Source organism: Natrix helvetica, assembly GCF_964273705.1.
Source record: "Natrix helvetica genome assembly, chromosome: 2".
Classification (NCBI taxonomy): Eukaryota; Metazoa; Chordata; class Lepidosauria; order Squamata; family Natricidae; genus Natrix; species Natrix helvetica.
Window position 1 is genome coordinate 70,776,505 of NC_138552.1, and position 19,220 is coordinate 70,795,724.

A 19,220-nucleotide genomic window follows, 5' to 3' on the forward strand; every position below is an offset into this window, starting at 1 on the left:
TTGTAAGAAACTTCAAAAAACAATTATATTACAGTTCAATAGATGCTTTTGAAGTGTTTTTCATCAATTTTAAGAAGCTTGGCTACATCACTGTTGATGCTAATTTAAAGCTACAAAGAGCAACTTTATACTAATTTTAGTATCATCTTTCAATAGATAGAAGAAGAAGAATGACAGGATTTGTTTGAGCTTTTAAAAATCAAAGTGGCTAGTTCCCCTTATTTCCCACTTTCTCTGGAATGGTCCTGTGATTCCTATGAACTAGTCTGGGGGTAGAGTGCCTTCACTGCAACTCTTATACTCTGTAGGTAAACTGTACCCAGAAAAACATCGCTCCTCAGTGTCCTAAACTGCCTGGGTGAGCCATGATAAGCTGACTTGCTTTTTTGTTTTACCAGAGCTCCCAGCCTAGCTTCTTGATGTATTGCCCGAGGATTCCTGTTTCTCCAGTTAGTATTCTAATAATGGAGGAGATTCAGCTCAGATGCCTGCAACATTCTAAAAAGTATTAAGTGCTTCTATCTGCACTGCCTTTCTTGGCTTCTATGATGATCCTGTATCCTGCTGCTTGCCTCCCCTGCTATGCTCCAGGCCTTAGAGGATATCCATATTTTGAAGTAGAAGAATAGTGTCTGATTCTTTTCTACTGAGAGATATTTTGAAATCTGCAAAATACATTGCAATAAATAAATGACAATTTGTTTCTATCGACTGCTGGTTAGCAGAGTTCATCACATTTGCTCTTATGCAACTTCTATTATTGGCTACGAATTCTCTAAACCTTGATTTCTTCAAAGCTAGGAAAAGATTGCTATTCTTAGCAACAATGAAATAACACTCCCTGTTGGAATTGGTACAGTAGTCACTGAACCATTATGCCCAACTACATAACATACTCTTATTACAGAGCAGATTGGCAGACAGAGCTGGGACAGATGGCTTCCCCCTCTTCTGTAAGGTTTCTCTGAAGCAGGTTATTGATGGTGGTTCTTCCATTTTTAAAACCATGCTCATCTTCTTCCAATTCAGTTTTCCTCAATATTTATTCAGCACAGAAGATAAATAATGGAAGAGTATGCATCTTCTCTCATTTTTGCCAGTCTGTTTTTCTGTGTACTGTTTGAATTATGGCTTTCTAATCTGCGAATAGGTTTTGCATGGAGACAATGAAATGTTCTGGGATTCCCAGGTTTTTAAGAACATTCTACAGTCTTAATATGATTGACACAATAGGTGGCCTAATATTATGAACTAACCTAGATAAATTTGACTCTTATTTTGTGAAGAAAAAACTATGTTTAGCTGAGCCTTAATGAGATGATTCTCATTAAAAGTGATAACTTGCTCAAGATGAACAGAAGCCATAGGGAGGGGAAATTTAGATAGTATGTTAAACAAGGGTATTCCAAGTTATTCCTTAAAAATCAACAAAATTTAATACTTACTATGTCTGCTATAAAGTAACTGTATGCTACTGAGTTGAATGTCAAACCTTTCATATGCTCTTGACATAATATCTTCAAGAGCACTTTCACCAACTTTGATATCTGACAAGGTGGACCGACATTTACTACTCATCTTAAAAAAAAGATAACAATAGAAATAGTCAATACATACTTCATGACTAGATTACAAATAAAGCGAAGGGCTCTGTACCAATCAATCAGGTAGCACCCTGCATCGAGCATTGTTCTCTATACATAAATTACCTAATACTGTTAAGTCTTCAAATTATATCATCACGTGTATATTTTCAAAACTGTGGAAATTAATGTACATGATTTAACTGAATTATATAATATTCTCTCTCTCTGTGTAAAAATATCTTCTAAATCAAATTTGATTCCTGGTTAATTCAAGTCAGATAATAATAATAATAATAATAATTTTATTTGATTAGCCGCAACCCTCTCCCGAAGGACTCGGGGCGGCGTACAATCAAAGCAAATAAAATACAGATAAAGACAACATACATACATAAGAAACAAAGACATATACATGTGCATGGAGGAGGTAGACTAATAAGTGAAGACAATTAAAAAACACAATTTAAAATCCCATTAAATAAAATTACCAATTAAAAAACCCGTCAGGAGCGTTATGAAGTTATGGTTGAGCCAGGCCAGCTATTTGGAGGAGGGACCATAAGATCTATTTTCATGGCAACTATATGGAAATGGTTTGATCTGCCCTCTGTGCCCACTGTCTAGTTTATTCCTATCATCCTATTCCCAAATCTCCAACCAGGCAGTACCCAGATTAAATGTGGGGCTGATAAATGAACTCTGTTAAACTCAAATAAGGTCAGCCAATGATTATAAAACTAATAACATAAACATAGAATATAAGCATCTTTTTTTGGGATTTGAAGGGGTTACCTTTAAATGACCTAGATCCAAAAGTAGCTTATTTGATGTAGCTTCGTAAAATCCATTTTGTGGAACAATGACATAGGAAGACATAAGATTTATTTTTAAATCTAAGACCTTCTGGGTTTCTATAACATACACTAATCCTAGACAAAAAAAGTAAAAAAACTGCATTAGTAATTGGGCTAGATTCTGCTCCTCACACTATGATAGCTGTTACAATGTGAATTCAGTGCGTGTGTGCATGTGTGTAAATATATAATTTACCGGTAGCTGTCTTGTCACGGAATTCTTCCAATTTTGTTAAGGTTGCTGAAGTTATTTGCTCTAAATGAACATCACTTGGGGGTCGGAAGAAATCAATTAAACTATTCACGGTCATCTGATAAGTATATAAAAGAACAATGATGTATATTCTTAATGTAGAATGTGGGTCTTTTTAAAAATTAATTTGTAGAATAGGCATTTTCTACTTACGGCATCATATATTATTTCCAAAGGCTGTGACTCTATTATTAGTCTCTGATTGCAATTGTCATCTAAGGGATTGGTTTCAAACATTATTGTGAAGAGCGATGCATTGTGCTGTGAATGGACTGTGTGAGAGGACAGCACACAGGGTACTGTTTTTTTCTGAGCCATGCCGTGAACTTCAAATGCACTTACGCTTGATTCAAATCTGAAAAATAGAACACAAAGGACACACATGCATAAGGGCACAAATACACAAATGCATTTAATGTACACCACACACACACACACACACACACACACAAACTATACAAAAGAAGTTACTACAGAGTTTTTGCTCCATGCTCTCTCATAATGTAATAATCAGAAAATTACAATGGAAAATGTGAAGGATTTTGACTTTTTCGCCAATTACATTTTTCTCACATCGCTGAATAGGATCAAAGGACAAAAAATTCCATTTACACAAAAAAGAGGTCTTTACTTAATTGCTGCATTTATATCTTGCTTTTCTTCCAGGAGATCAAGGCTGAATGGTCCCTCTTCTAAATATTTTTCATCAGAACAACAACTTGTCCAGTACCTAATTCCCTGACCAAAATCCAACATTAGAACTACTACATATTGCTCCATACTAATCCTCAGGTAGTTTCTTTAGACATAGATCAAATATCAAATAACAAGAATGAAACGTATTTTGCATCTCTCTCTCTCTTTTTTTTTTTTGTATCTTCTTAAATTTTTGTAATGCCCTCAAAATCTTATCTTCCATAAAATATGTTTCAAGGTTCTTCATGTGAGGAGGAAAAACAAACCTGGAAAAAAGCTATCGAAGAGCACAAAACCAGGGGGACGGGGCAAAGCCGATACAGAAAGAAGGTCACACATGGCCACTCATCCAGAGAAAGGCTCCAACAACTTAATCTCTATTTCTATTTACCTACCCTTAATAAATGCCTACCTTATTGCTTCAGCACCAGGGCGTTGTGCTACTGTTGTACGCAGATCAATTAATGCAAGTTTTATCAGTTCAGGCTTCTCCTTGTTTTCCCTGATTAGCACTGACATGCTCATTAATTTTACATAAAGCTTCACAGCTTCATACTATGAAAATGAACAAAAAATATCATGAACTGAAGAACATTTAACCAAACATTATTAATGATTACATCAGTAAATTAATCATTATGTATGAAATTCTAAGTAGTGAACTGGACTGAACACACAACACCAAATTTAGAAAAATGCCTTCTATGAAATGTTAATTATTAATTAATTATTTAAAATAATTTTAAAAATTAATAATTCTAATAATTTAACTTTAAGTAATTAAAAGATCACTCAGAATATTCTGAATGGTCTATCATGAGGGGACAACACAAATAATCCCTCTCTTCCTCAAAGAAGATTCTCCCTTACTCTAATGGCAATTAAGCTTAGTTATGCACCAATTAATATTTAAAGTTCTAGGAAATGGATTTAGGACAAAGGCCTGTGGGCCCATAGTTCTCATGCGTCCTATCCCAACTACAAAAGTCTGGTTCATTTACGCTTCAATATGTAAGCAAGCAAGCAATCCAGCAAACAAACAAATGAATTATTTAATTCTTAGGTCTATGTATTAATTTGTACTCTAAATATAATTGTTCATTATAAGATACCATTGCTTTTAAAAGTCCAATGTTTGCTGATCTATCCTACCCAAATCATACCCACCGTTTTTGGCAATGTTGGATCGACAGCAGTTTCACTATATCCAATTGCTGCATAGAGTTTATCTTTTTCTTGTGGAGTCATGAACTGTTCAATACCTGCAATAGCAATTAATTTCAATTTCAATTTCAATTTATTAGCGCTTATAGACCGCCCCCTCTCCCGAAAGGGACTCGGGGCGGTGTACAGTCCATGTCAAAGAACAAAATTAAAACAATTAAAATTACTACATGGAGAATGTATATATACAAATATAAAATGGATGAATGGATAAGAGGAGGATAAAAGATGTGCAGGACTGTATTGCTAATAAATAATTAAAATAAACAGACATTAAAATCCCAATACCCAATAAAATTAAATCTACAGAATAATACCCTTAAAAACCAGTAAAATATAAATGCCAGGAGATGGGCGTTGAAATTATGCCAGGCCAGCCAGTCGAAACAGGTGAGTCTTTAGTTTCTGCCGGAAGGAGCGTAAGTCGGTGGTGGTTCTAATGTCGGGGGGGAGGTCATTCCAGAGGGTTGGGCCCATCACAGAGAAGGCCCTACTCCTTGGCGTCGCCCGCTGGCATTGCCTAGCGGACGGCACCAGGAGAAGCCCCTCTCTGTGAGAGCGAATTGGCCGCTGGGATGTATGTGGGAGCAAATTTTACTACATTCAATAAAAACAAGCATGCTTTTCATATGGAAGCATTCTATAACAAACACTGCATAAGGGTTCCAATATTTTTTTTACAATTACAGCTTTGTCAAATGCTTAAATCTACTCCATTAGTGGAAGCAACTTTACTGTTTCTAATAGCTAAAGGTACTATGATAAGATAGTTTGGTGTTTAATCCTAGTGAAAGCTCATTCCAGCACTATGCAAATTATTAGATCAAAACTGCCCAAATTTATACCTTTTGGTTCTTGTTTTGTTTCACTGCTCTTTCCTCCAGACCATCCCCACATCCAACTAAACCAGCCACCAGAGTTTTCATCATCTTGTTTAGCACCTGGTTTGAAAATCTTTAATCCAGCTTTAATAGCCTATTATGCAAAACAAAGCATAAATTAACATTGCTTGTATAACATCAAATAATTTATTTATTATATCAGTTATAAAGAAAACCTAGCAAGGTGCCTGGAGAAATGCAACCTAATCTGAGCATCTCTTTGAAATAGGTAAATCTGAAGCAGGAGTAATGTTTTCATCATATAAGTTCATACTACTAAAAAGTAGCAACTGCTATTTTAACTCTGTGCATAAGATTAAATAACTCTCATTTTGGAGCTTCATCTTTGAAAAGTATTATCCCATAGTTGACAATCCTTTTCAAGGTACCGTTATATTGCCAGAACTAAATTAAAATATCCGCAATGGACAGATGACTTGCCTGTTCCTGTCTCAGCATATCCAACAGATTTATAACCCAGGAAATCAGGAATCCTCTCTCTCTCTTCAGGCTTCCCCCACTCCTTCTTAGAAATCTAGCTTCCTCCCCTCTTTCTTAGAAATCCAGCTCAACAAACTCTGTGGAACAGAGAAATAGGAAATCCAGGCAAGCCAGCTGGGTCCCTTTCCATCAGCATTAACCTCTTTCAGAAAACATGTACCCACTAGTTGCAGATATTGTCATCCAGATCTTGCAGTTCTTAACACCTTATCAGCAAAGGTAAAAAGCTCAGAAAGTTTTTATAATGCACAATAATTAAATGGAGGTGGTCACAAAAGGTGATCACATGACCCCAGGACATTGCAACTGTCATAAATCTGAGTCACTTGCCAAGTATCTGAATTTTTATCAGGTTGTGGAAAATGCGGCCATGTTCATAACCATGAAAAAGATCATAAGTCACTTTTTTCAAGGCTATTGTAAGTTTGAAAAGTCATTAAATGAATGGTTGTAAATAGAGGTATTAATTTCATAATCCGGATGGTTTTCATTATACTTATAATCTACATTATAAATGCTAAAATAAAGACACTTGTATAGTGTAATTTAGAAGACATTTACCTCAAATTCTGCCTGTTGTCTTGCTAGAGTGATGTTGAATATATCTAAAGTCTTCTCTAGATCCTATAAAAAAAAAGTACATTACATACAATACAATGTATTTATTTAAATATATTTCTACAGAGTTTCCATCACTAAATAATATGGTTGTAAGGTGTAATGTCATGTGACTTCACTGCATAGAGATGGCAGTCTTGGTTGCTATTATCAAGTGAGGACCTCATGGGTCATTATGTAATGACCTCACATGACCATAACTTCCAGGTTCCTGCCAATGACTTTGCTTGTAGGAAACTAATAGGGAATGACTTGTTGCAACATTGTAATCATGAGCTATGTGCCAAGTCACAATTGTGTGGCTGAAGGGATACTGCAAAGGCCAAAACTCCAAGACTGGTTATAAGTCCCCTTGTTGTTCCAAAAGTGCTTTTTCAAGAGTCAACAGTCCTTCCAAAAGTTCCAAGAAGGCTCCACACCCATTTGCTCTACTCAGGGAACTCTGAGAACACAGAAAAACCTCCAAGTGGCTTCAATGACACTCTAAAAAAATGCAAAAGAATATCAATCCTTCCATTCCTCACCAACCAGTCAGAGTTGAAGAAGCTTCTTGGATGAGAAGCAAAACATCTTCAAAGAAAAACCAGAAGGGCCAGTTGCCTCTTGAAAAAGCACCCTTGGGTCAACCATGACCTGGATGACTGAGAATCTCTATAGACAAGTCCCCTTGTTTTGCATGGTTGCGGGTTTGAGTGATCACTGAACAAATGAACATAAACTACCTGTAGTACAATTTTTAACAATCAAAGATTCATAAGTTGCTATAGCATATCCTTACTCTAAACCAAGTACTATTATTCCAGATTTCTACCTGCAGCAGAAATCTTGGCATCTTCTTAGAAAATTTAGAAAAAAATATTATATACTGCCAGCGAGCTTCCATTTTGAGATGGTAAGATTCAAATCAAACAACCTGCAACCACAATATAACATGCGCCCCCAATCACTCTTAGCATGAATTGTACCAATAATTGTGGTCTGTTTGGAGGCCTAAATCTCTGAAAGGTTTAGGGTATCTATTTTTATCATCAAAAATCCCAAAATGTCAAGCAGATTTTTCTCATTTCTTATTCCAAAGGGCAAGAGATATCTTAATTATTGTTGAATTAAAATTGGGAGAAGCTATTTTTATCCCTATTCTCTGCCCAGGCCCCTGATATGCATACATACTTGGAACCTTCATGAACAATTAGTTTTGGTATTCAAAATATATAGTGTAGAAGACAACTGGCAAAAGGAACCTTCCCTTGTTCAACTGAGGAAAGAACTGGAGAAAAGAAGATACACCCCTTCCTGAAAAAGTGTTCTCTCAATCCAATCAACTGGACAACTTCTACCTGGTGGATTATCTCTTATAGTCAGAGTTTATGCCTGGGAATGGGACAGAAGTCACACTTGCCAGCACAACCAGGATGGAAAAGGGAGATCTCCTGTTGTTTCTGCACCTCTCAGATGCACTTAGTACCAATGACCAGTGTTCACTGGTACTGCTTCTGAGAATTGGGGGTAGATGTTACCATTTTATAGTAGTTTCACTGTTTCCTGAGTGATAGTAACAGAATTGGACTTAGAGAGAAGTTAGTAATAGCTTTTTTGCATTAATAGTACCATACATTCCAGACAATGGAAAGTAATTTATCCACTCTACCCTGTCTTGGTCAGCCCCATTTGGAACACTTGGAATGGAAACTAACTGGCAACTTCACAGGAAAGCTTCCAAGATGGTAAAGGGAGGCCAGAAATAAAATCTTGTGAGGAACAGTTGTATATTGGATATTTTTAGACCACAGAACAGAAAACTAAGGGGATAGCATTCAAATATTTGAAGTGTTATCCAAAGAAGAACGAGTAGACTAGGTAGGATAGGACTGACCAGAATCAATGGAAACCATAATGAAGAAGATTCATGAAAGCTGTCAGGAGGAACTTCCTGTCAGCCAGTGGAGATTTATAAATAGATATGAAATCCATCATTATATTTTGGAAAACAATGTGTAGCTTGTGATAAAGATATTAATTTTAAACCTCTAACCTCCAACATAAACAAACTCTCTTGTGTAACCTTCTTTGAAGTTATTTTTATTTTATAAAGCTCTTTATAACTTTTCACTTGATTCCTATGGTATCGAATATGTTCCCAAGACCACATTTGTAGCTTAGGTTGGACGTTTACTTCAAGAATGCCTTGTGTAACATATTGCCACCTAATAGAAAAAGAAAAAAAAATGTTAGGACATTTTAAAGCAAAGTTAACATTTCTTTTTAAATTATATTTTAGTAAAGCAATCTTCACAAATTAATTTATAATTCTTGATTCTCTTCCCCCAAATACAAAAATTAAATATATTATTTTATTAATAAGGGTACTTATGAAATTCTTTCCTATCAAGTTTTTTGGGGATTTTGAATTCCAATTTATGAGAATATTCTAACAGAAAGTCCATCAGAATTGTAGAAGTTTCCAAACGTTATTGGATGTGTACCATTTCCTGGCATTGTGGTGAACAGGAACCTCTGGCCTATATTTCCTATATGGTAAATTCCGGGTCATCATATCAATTGATTCAAGAAGTTCCATAATACTGAAATACTGGAAGAAAAAAATGCAATAAGATATTTATTACTAATATGGTATAAGAATCACAACAAAATGTAACAGCATTTGCCTTAAAAGTTACATTATTTAAAGGTTGAATACAGTGTAACATTAGAAGCTTTCATTTTATAACAACAATGGAGTATTTAATTTTGAGTTAAAGTAATAATTGTTCCAAGAAAAATCTGTTCTTTGGCAGATATATTTATTTCAAGTTGTTCACAAATCAATACTGATACAAATACATGATTAAAAATCCCCATGGCTATGTGGAAAGTGGTGTAAAAGTGAATGATGTTGGGAAGTATTCAGTCGATGCCCAACAATATGGCTAAAAATTCAAGAGTATGAAAAGTCCCATCTTCAAATAGTGCTGTTATTGATTAATTGACTGTGCATTTGACTTAGTATTGATTCCTGGTGGTTGTCTGACAAGTCTACAGTTTTCTTGGCAATATTTTGGAAGTGGTTTGCCATTGCCTGCTTCCTGGGGCACATTTTCGACACTTAAATAACCTTGTTATACAAGCCTACTCAAATGTAAATTTGGGAATTCTTTCAAGGATTACCGAAAACTATAGCCTCATAAAAAGATGCAAATAGAACAATGAGAATTTAATTCAGGAAATAAAAAAGCTTTCTATTAAAATCTAAATCATTTATACAGTTACCTGTGGTTTGTTCAGTTCAATGGTTATATCCTGAAGATTTACATCCAGATCTAGCTTTGGTGCAGAAAAGTCAAAATCAGATCGTGGATTCATACGGAGTTTGGCTTTAGCTGAAATTGGACGGAATACTAAAAAGCAGAATTTTAGATAAAGTTAATCAAGAAACAAACAGATCATGCAAATAGATCCCCCCCCCCCCCTATTATATGGATGCTCCTTATGGAGGGATACGAAAACAAGATTCACTTTTTAGGCACCAAAAGCTAAATTTTATAATCAGTTGCCCAACTAGGGACAAGGCTATACTATGTTTGCTCACATGTAGCATTCTGGAAGATAAAACAAAGATTTTACTATAATCTCTACAAGAACCAAGCCATATCAATATTATAGTGTAACCTACTATGATAATGCAAAAAAGGTGGAACTGTACCAATAAAATGTTAAGTTCAGTCCTAGTTGGGTAGATAAGTGCCAAACACTATCTTATAATGAAACCTGTTTTGGTTTGTTTAGATCTTTAAATATATATAGTTTTCAAGGTAATAAATGCCTCTTTGTATTTTATCCAGTAAGTAAATAAATGTTACAATCAGTGTAACATTTTAGCTCAGACATAATATGATCCCTAAGCTCCTTACAAAACTAATCTAAGCACAATTGTCTGTGTTAAATGAAGTTTTTGGGCTACCATATTTTTGGAGTATAAGATGCACCTTTTCCCCCTCAAAAAAGAGGCTGAAAATCTGGGTGCGTCTTATACACCAAATAGAACATTTTTGGCCTCCCGAAACCCTGCCTCCTTTGCAAAAATGGCTGTGCATGGCCTTTAGGAGGCTTCCAGAGTGCTCCTGGGAGCTGGGGAGGGCAAAAATGAGCAAAAATTGGGCCAGTTTTGCTCATTTTGCCCCCTCCCAGTCCCCAGGAGCATTCTATAAACCTCCTAAAGGCTATGCGTGCCCATTTTTTTGACAAAAAACGAGTCTGTTTTCCCAAAAAATGGGCCATTTGTGGGAGGTCTGCAGAGTGCAAAACCTTTTTTTAAAAAATTTGCCTCTTCAAAATCTTGGTGTGTCTTATACTCCAGTGTATCTTATACTCCGAAAAATACAGTAAATAAAAAGGTAGTTCCAAGAAGAAACTATACTTATGCTTTTTGTACTCCACAAGTAAGTTTGTTAGGAAATATTAAAAACTTACCAAAACTATAGCCTTCTGGAATCACATTAGTGCTTGCAATTCCATATTTTAAATGACTCTTTTTGGAGACAAAAATTGAATTGAAAATTTATTCACAATAAAAATGCAAAATTCAATATAAACCAAATAGACTATTTTTCCCTAGCAATATTTTAAACTGATCAATGTTAAGTTAAAATACAGAGACCCAAGGTATATCTTACACAGGTTCAATAATTATATCTATATATCATGGAGAAGAGGCTCCTGGTTTAAAAATGTGGGAATAGGTATTATGATATTATGGTGAAATGTAAATATTAAGTCACCCTTAGAATGCTAAATCACAGTAGACAACTGCCTAAATAAGAAGAAGATAATAGATAGAATTAATCTGACCTCTGATCTCTGTTAAGGTCTGATTGAAAAAAAATATCAAGAGGAAAACAATCATTCCTACCCTTATTTAATGAAGAATAAAAAAAATTATGATAAAGTAATGGGGATTTTAACTACCCTGACATCAACTGGGAAACAAACTCTGCACCAAGTGGAAGATCCAACAGGCTCCTAATGAAGGAGCAGACAACTTTGCTTTCCAAAAAGTAGAGAAGGGAACAAGGGAATCAGCCATATTGGACTTTATTCCCACTAACAGAGAGGAAATGATAGAAGGTGTTGAAGCCATAGGAACCCTGGGGGCAAGTGACCATGCAATATTGGAATTCAACATCATGCAAACACAAGTAGTAGAACAAAGTCAAACTAGAGTCTTGGACTTTAAGAGAGCTAATTTCAGTAAACTTAGAGAGAGCTTGGGAAATATTCCATGGATGAGAATCCTCAAGGGGAAAACAATTCAAGTAACTTGGGAAATTTTAAAAAATGATATTACAAAAGCCCAGTCTAGCACAATACCAATGACGAAGAAAAGTAACAGGTCCCAAAAGAAACCAGCATGGCTGCATAAAGAACTCTCTGACAAATTGAAAGACAAAAAAGATAAGTATAAAAAGTGGACCGAGGGGAACATAACGAAGGCAGAATGTCAGCAAATAGCCTGAGCCTGTAAAGATGAAGTAAGGAAAGCTAAGGCTCATAATGAAGAAAGGCTTGCAACAAAAGTAAAAAACAAAACAAAGCTTCTTCCAACATGTTAAAAATAAGAAAAAGGTTAAGGAAACAATTGGTCCATTGCTTGGAGAAAGTGGCAAGAAGGTGACAAGCAAAAGGGAGAAAGCAGAACTATTTAACTCATTTTTGCATGTCTTTACACAAAGGGATAAAACAGTCCAACCTATCAAAAGCAGCACCACAAAAATCAGATTAGAAACACAAATTAAAATAGGGAAGAAAATGGTAAGTGAGCACCTGTCTACCCTAGACGAGTTCAAATCACCAGGACCTGATGGATTACACCCCAGGGTTCTGAAGGAACTGACAAATGAGATTTCAGAAGTATCTTTCAGAGATCCTGGAGCACCGGGAAACTGCCAGAGGACTGGAAAAGAGCTGATGTGGTTCCCATCTTCAAAAAAGGGGAAAAATAGATCCAGGAAACTATAGACCTATCAGCCTGATCTCAATACCAGGAAAGATTCTGGAAAAGATAATCAAGCAACGAATTAGCGAACACCTAGAAGTAAACTAAGTAATAGGCAAAAGCCAACATGGGTTTGTCAAAAACAGATCATGCCAGACTAATCTTATTACATTCTTTGAAAAGTGACAAAATTAGTGGACCAGAGGAATGCTGTCGATATAGTTGACTTGGACTTCAGTAAGGCATTTGATAAGGCAGCTCATAACCTACTACTAGATAAAGTAGAAGAATGTGGGTTAGACAGCATCACCACCAGATGGATTCGTAACTGGCTGAGCAACCGCACTCAACATGTAGTCCTCAATGGAACTGAATCTTCATGGAGGGAAGTATGCAGTGGAGTAACCCAAGTCTCTGTTTTAGGCCCAGTACTCTTCAACATCTTCATCAATGATTTAGATGAAGGAATAAATGGGGAACTCATCAAATTTGCAGATGACACCAAGCTAGCAGGAACAGTCAACACTCCAGAAGACAGGCTTAAGATACAGAAGGATCTTGACAAACTTGAACATTGGGCACTATCTAATAAAATGAAATTCAATCGTGAAAAGAGTAAGGTTCTACATTTAGGCAAGAAAAATGAAATGCACAGGTACAGTATAGGTGGTACCCTGCTCAATAGTAGTAACTGTGAGAGGGATCTTGGAGTCCTAGTGGACAACCATTTAAATATGAGCCAGCAGTGTGCAGCAGCTGCCAAAAAAGCCAACACACTTCTAGGCTACATAAACAGAGGGATAGAGTCAAGATCACGTGAAGTATTAATACCACTTTATAATGCCTTGGGAAGGCCACACTTGGAACACTGCATTCAGTTTTGGTCACCACGATGTAGAAAAGATGTGGAGACTCTAGAAAGAGTGCAGAGAAGAGCAACAAAGATGATTAGGGGACTGGAGACTAAAACATATGAAGGATTGCAGGAACTAGGTATGTCTAGTTTAGTATAAAGAAGGACTAGGGGAAACATGATAGCAGTGTTCCAATATCTCAAGGGTTGCCACAAAGAAGAGGGAGTCAAACTATTCTCCAAGGCACCTAAGGGTAGAACAAGAATCAATGGGTGGAAACTGATCAAGGAGAGAAGCAACTCAGAACTGAGGAGAAATTTCCTGACAGTTAGAACAATTAATTAGTGGAACAGCTTGCCTCCAGAAGTTGTGAATGCCCCAACACTGGAAGTCTTTAAGAAGATGTTGGATAGCCATTTGTCTGAAACAGTATAGGGTTTCCTGCCTAGGCAGGGCGTTGGACTAGAAGACCTCCAAGGTCCCTTCCAACTCTGCTATTGTATTGTATTGTATTGAACTTGGCTAATCTTAAAAAAATCTTTCCCAAGTCATAATTTCAGCAGAAAATTTTATAGTGGAGACCCAGGCAGGAGATGATAGCTTCTATGATAAGCACAACACTTTAATTTTCTAAACATAGACCCTAATGAAGCAATTCATTGATAATCCCAAGTAACTCAGGTCTTCAATTCAAAATATCTACTGTGGTCTTTGGTCAGAAAATATACATACTTGATAGTTAAATGAGCATAATATTAATAAGCATTTAATATACTGCTTGGGTTGTCTGCAATGGCATGTCCCAGGATATGACAAAATTCTAAAATATTTCACTTACTAAGGTTTTTGGTTGAAAGACTGAACATTTCCAAGAAAACTGAGGAAAAGTACTTATACACTTATGAATAAACTAAAAATTTTAGATGCAAAAATACATCCCCAAAATTGCATTTGGCTTATTTTCTGATGAGTTTATCCATAAGTATATATAATAATACTTTAAAGTACCTGTATATCTGGTATAAGTTGTCAGATAAGCCATCCACTGACACTCAAATTTTAACCACAAATCTCACAAAAATGTATAATTTGTAGATTACCTACAAATAGTACAATTATTAAAATTTAAGCATATAAAAATGTGAGTGTCAGCTTATAGATGGATGATACATTTTTCATAATAATTGGATTTAAAAAGTTGAGGTCGGCTGATATGTATGTAGATGAGCTTATATGGGGGTGCCATGCACAGGTATTGCAGGTGAGCAATAGGTAACTGCGGGTGGGTGTCATGGGTGGGAATGGGTCATAGGTGGGAACGGCTGGGTGGCAGTGAGGAAGCTGTAAATTTTTATCATGTGACTGCAGGGCAGTAAGATATGAGGAATTTTGAGAGCCAGTCATACACTCATTTTTCAGTTACACTGTAACTTTGAACAGTTGAACAACTGGACATAAAATAAGGATTACCTGTATATGAATTTAAAAATGCCAAACCTAAGTTCCAAACTTTTAATCATTTAAACTTTTTTTTTCCTGTTAAAGTGTAGATAATTTTTTTCATCTTTTTTATATTGTATTTTTATTTAAGATTCCTAACAAACTATTTTACAATTTGGAGAAGGTTGGCCTTAGTACTAACTTTTAAAAGTTAAAATCTAAGACAATGACTTTGATTTTGATCAAAGTTATTTTCACTTTAGCCTTATAATTCTACAGTGATTTTATTTTATATTATTTCAATATTTTATTTTAGGAACATTTATATAAGACCATTTTAGGACCATTTTACAATGAAACTGAGTTGCTAATAAATGAGTATTTTGTTGGTAGACAGCTGTACAATATTTCCCATACAAATCTCTGATTTTTTCTCTCAATTTAATGCCTATATTAATCTTCATACATAATAACTATTCCCAAGATCAGCTGAAAAGAGAGAAAACAGACATAAATTTGCTAAGTTCAGTGAACCTTTTCTTAATGCTCTTGAGTATTTGATTCCTGGCAGTTGCCTTCAGTAGTCCCTGCAGGTTTCTTGATAAGGTTTTCAAGAAGAGGTTTGTCCTTGCCTCCTTCTTAGGGTACCTGGCCCAAGGTCACCCAGCTTCATTCATGCCGAAGGCAGAATTAGAACACAGTTTCCTGCTTTTTAGCCTAATGTCTTAATCACCACAGGAAACTGGTGGTTCTCATATCAGTAGTGCTTCTTGAAAAGTTAGCTAGCATTAAGACTAGAGCATTAATGGCATTTTTTAAGCTTAAAAAGACACTGTATAAAAATATAAATGAACTGTAATTCGTTTTGGACATAAATGAATATGTCCGATTGTTTATACTTGAAAATGATTTATTAACTTCGTCTACTCACCAAGGATTCGTTATAGTCACCATGATAATACATTTCAGACTTCACATTCCAGTATGCAAAGAAGTTGTCCAATCGAACTAACTGAAATTAAAAAAAAAAAAGGAATTACTTAACATCATATTTAAGATTATCATGGTCTAATATCTTATATGTATGCATGTTTAGGAAAGTTATTACAAATATTAATATATCTTTGACAATAGTTAAACACATGTAAACGGCACTACTAAAATTAATCAAATAAAGCAGCGATCCCCAAAGTTTGCAGCTTGGTGGCCCGGCAGAGGGTGTGTGTGTGTGTGTGTGTGTGTGTGTTTGTGTGTTTGTGTGTGTGAAGGGGAACTGAACAAGTTGAGATGCATGAAAACATGCAACACATATTAGTTCTCAGTTGTGGACAATCAGAGCAAAAAAGAATACCTCTCCCTTGTATTTATTTTTAAATATATTTGTATTATAGATTATGAAATTAACAAACAAAAATAAAAAAGTGGTACCAGAATTAAAAATAATCATAATTATGTTTTAAAAGATTCATGGAATTATTCTCTGGTCATCAGGAATAATATTGGCAAAATGTGTCAGAAAATGGGCATTGGTCCTTACCTGATACGCTCATTTTCTGGTAGAGCAGAGACAGCAGCCAGACTGAGTATGCTCCGTCCATTAACCAATCGGACTGAGTCTACACTTATGATGTCATCGGGCCCTTGTGGCTCCTCCCGTTTCAGATGAAGGAAAACTGTAGACTCAAGTGAGAATTGTGAGCAAAAAGTGAAAGTCCAAAGTCACTGTATCTCTCTCTCTCTCTCTCCTCCACACAAGGAATCCCCTCGCGTGACCCATACCAGGGCGGGGCTGGCTGCTGTCTCTATTCTACCAGAAAATGAGCTTATCAGGTAAGAACCAACGCCCATTTTCCTGTTATCGTAGAGGCAGCAGCCAGACTGGGACGTACCAAAGACTGGGCTGTCCACTAGGGTGGGAAATTGTAAAAAAAGGTCTGTTAGGGCACAAGCACTTGCTGCAGCACCCTGTGTCCAAAGGCCGTGTCAGCCGACGCATACTTGTCCAACTTGTAATGACGTATGAAGACTGTGGGAGATGCCCAGGTGGCCGCCTGGCAGACTTCTTCCAAGGTGGCCTGAGTGGACCAAGCTGCAGATGTCGTGGCGCGGTGTGTAGAGTGAGCTGTAATGTTTGCAAGGACCTGTATGGATTGAAGTTCGTAAGACAGTTTAATACAGGCTCTTATCCAACGCTCCAGACTAGACGATGAAGCTTTGATACCCAAGGAGGCCTGGCGAAAGGAGATGAAGAGAGCTTCCGAGTGGCGGAACGAGGCGGTGCGGTCGATGTAGATCTTGAGGGCACGACGTACGTCAAGAGTGTGCCACTTGCACTCCCTCTTGTGACGGGGAGACGGACAGAAATCAGGTAAGGTCAACTCCTGACCTCGGTGGAAACAACTATTGACCTTCCGTATGAATGTCGGGTCCAGTCTTAAGACAACTCGGTCTGGATGGAACACGCACAAGTCATGTCTGGCTGAAAGAGCAGCCAAATCAGAAATACATCTGGCTGAAGTTACAGCCACCAAAAACAGCATTTTAAAGGACAACAGTTTCAAAGAAGTGGATCTCATAGGTTCAAAGGAAGTGGAAGTCAAAGCTCTAAGACACGAGGTAAGTCCAAAGTCGGATATCTATGTATGGCAGGGGACGCAGGTTGGACGCTCCATGGAGAAATCTCCGGATCAAGGGGTGAGAAGGTAGATGTTCGGATGCCAGGCCACCCAGAACAGAGGCCAGAGCAGCCACCTGTCGGCGTAGCGTGTTAGGGGTAGGTCCCTGATCCAGCCCCCTCTGCAGGAAGTCCAATATCTGCGGAATGGATGCCCTAAGAGGGTCAACAGTCTGGTTGGAACACCACAGATCAAAAGTCCGCCACGTGGCGTCATAAATGCAGTTAGTAGAGCTTCTGCGTGATGCCTGAATGGTAGCAATGATGTTGAGGGAGATGTTATCGTCTGTTAAGGCTTGCCGCTCAATTGCCACGCGGTTAATTGCAGCCACTGGGGGTGGGGATGACAAACTGATCCTTGGAGTAGAGACAGAAGAGACCATGGGATGTGCCAGGTGGAGATTGACAGAGTCATTAGGTCGGCATACCAAGGCCGGTGTGGCCAATTTGGCGCTAGCAGCAACAGTTCTGCCTCCAGCTCCAGCATTTTTTGAATTACCCTCTGAATGAGGGGAAGGGGAGGAAATGCGTACAGGAGACCCGTGGACCACCGGCATCTGAGAATGTCTACTCCTTTTGCCATGGAGTTCATGAACTTCGAGAAATACCTGGGTACCTGGTTGTTGTCTGCTGTCGCGAACAGGTCTAGGACTGGGAGGTCGAATCGTAGTGTCAGTCAATGGAAGAGGTTCAGATGGATGCTCCACTCCACTTGATCTATCGTTGTCAGGCTCAGCCAGTCTGCTTGGACATTGGAGACCCGAGATGTGTTCTGCCCTCAGAGATGACAAGTGAGATTCTGCCCACTGGCACAACAGATTGGACTCCTGCATCAGGGACCAGGAACGAGCTCCTCCCTGTCTGTTTATGTGTGCCTTGATCGTGGTATTGTCCGTGAGGACTAATATGTGTCGGGCCTGAACTCTATGGTGGAAGTGTCTGAGGGTGAGGCGAACCACCCGCAATTCTAGCCAATTTATGCTGTTTTGGCTCTCTTCAAGGGACCACTGACCCTGAGCCACTAGGTCCTGCATGTGTGTCCCCCATCCTGTCAGACTTGTGTCCATCGTAAATGTGAGATGGCACGGCTCTCTGAACAAGGTCCCTTGCAAAATCGCTGGGGACTGCCACCATTTGAGAGTGTGTAATACCTGTCTGGGAAGGGGGACCCTGAGAGGAGAGCTGCCCCTGTCCGCCTTTTGATGTGGAAGCATGAACCAAGGCTCCTGCTGTGAAACCTGGCCCACGGGACAATCCTGAAGCAGGATACCATCTTCCCCAAGACTTGGGAGAGAAGAAGAAGGGAAGCCTTGTGTAGATGTGGCACCTTCCTGACAAGTTCCCTCAGACTGAGAATGCGGTCGTTGGATAGGAACAACCTCTCCGCCATGGTGTCTATCAAGCCCTGAGGTGGAGAAGGTGAGTGCTGAGAACGAGGTGACTCTTTTTGAGATTCACCCCGACCCCATGATTTTCAGTGGTCTATGAAGATGGGGATATAAAGATAAGCTTCGGTCAAGTCTACCGACATGAGGAAGTTGCCTTTCCTGACCGCCTGGAGGACAGTGTGCAGAGAATGCATTTTGAACTGCCGATAGACAATGTGGCGGTTCAATGTTTTTAGATCTAATATTGCTCTTCATCCCCCGG

The 19,220-nt window shown here is 37.8% G+C and overlaps 1 protein-coding gene across 3 annotated transcripts in view; it reads right to left on the reverse strand.

The window, feature by feature from the left end:
• Positions 1-19,220, reverse strand: part of VPS13A (vacuolar protein sorting 13 homolog A) — a 138,276-nt gene that overhangs the window by 87,253 nt on the left and 31,803 nt on the right. For all 3 annotated transcript variants that reach the window (XM_081942022.1, XM_081942021.1, XM_081942023.1), the window contains exons 9-21: positions 15,828-15,908; positions 11,081-11,138; positions 9,881-10,008; positions 9,097-9,203; positions 8,646-8,817; positions 6,557-6,619; positions 5,459-5,588; positions 4,557-4,651; positions 3,802-3,944; positions 2,847-3,048; positions 2,637-2,751; positions 2,379-2,515; positions 1,446-1,578 (exon numbers count right to left, since the gene is read on the reverse strand). In XM_081942022.1, the coding sequence (XP_081798148.1) occupies positions 1,446-1,578; positions 2,379-2,515; positions 2,637-2,751; positions 2,847-3,048; positions 3,802-3,944; positions 4,557-4,651; positions 5,459-5,588; positions 6,557-6,619; positions 8,646-8,817; positions 9,097-9,203; positions 9,881-10,008; positions 11,081-11,138; positions 15,828-15,908 (1,564 nt within the window). The remainder of the gene's footprint in view (positions 1-1,445; positions 1,579-2,378; positions 2,516-2,636; positions 2,752-2,846; positions 3,049-3,801; positions 3,945-4,556; positions 4,652-5,458; positions 5,589-6,556; positions 6,620-8,645; positions 8,818-9,096; positions 9,204-9,880; positions 10,009-11,080; positions 11,139-15,827; positions 15,909-19,220) is intronic.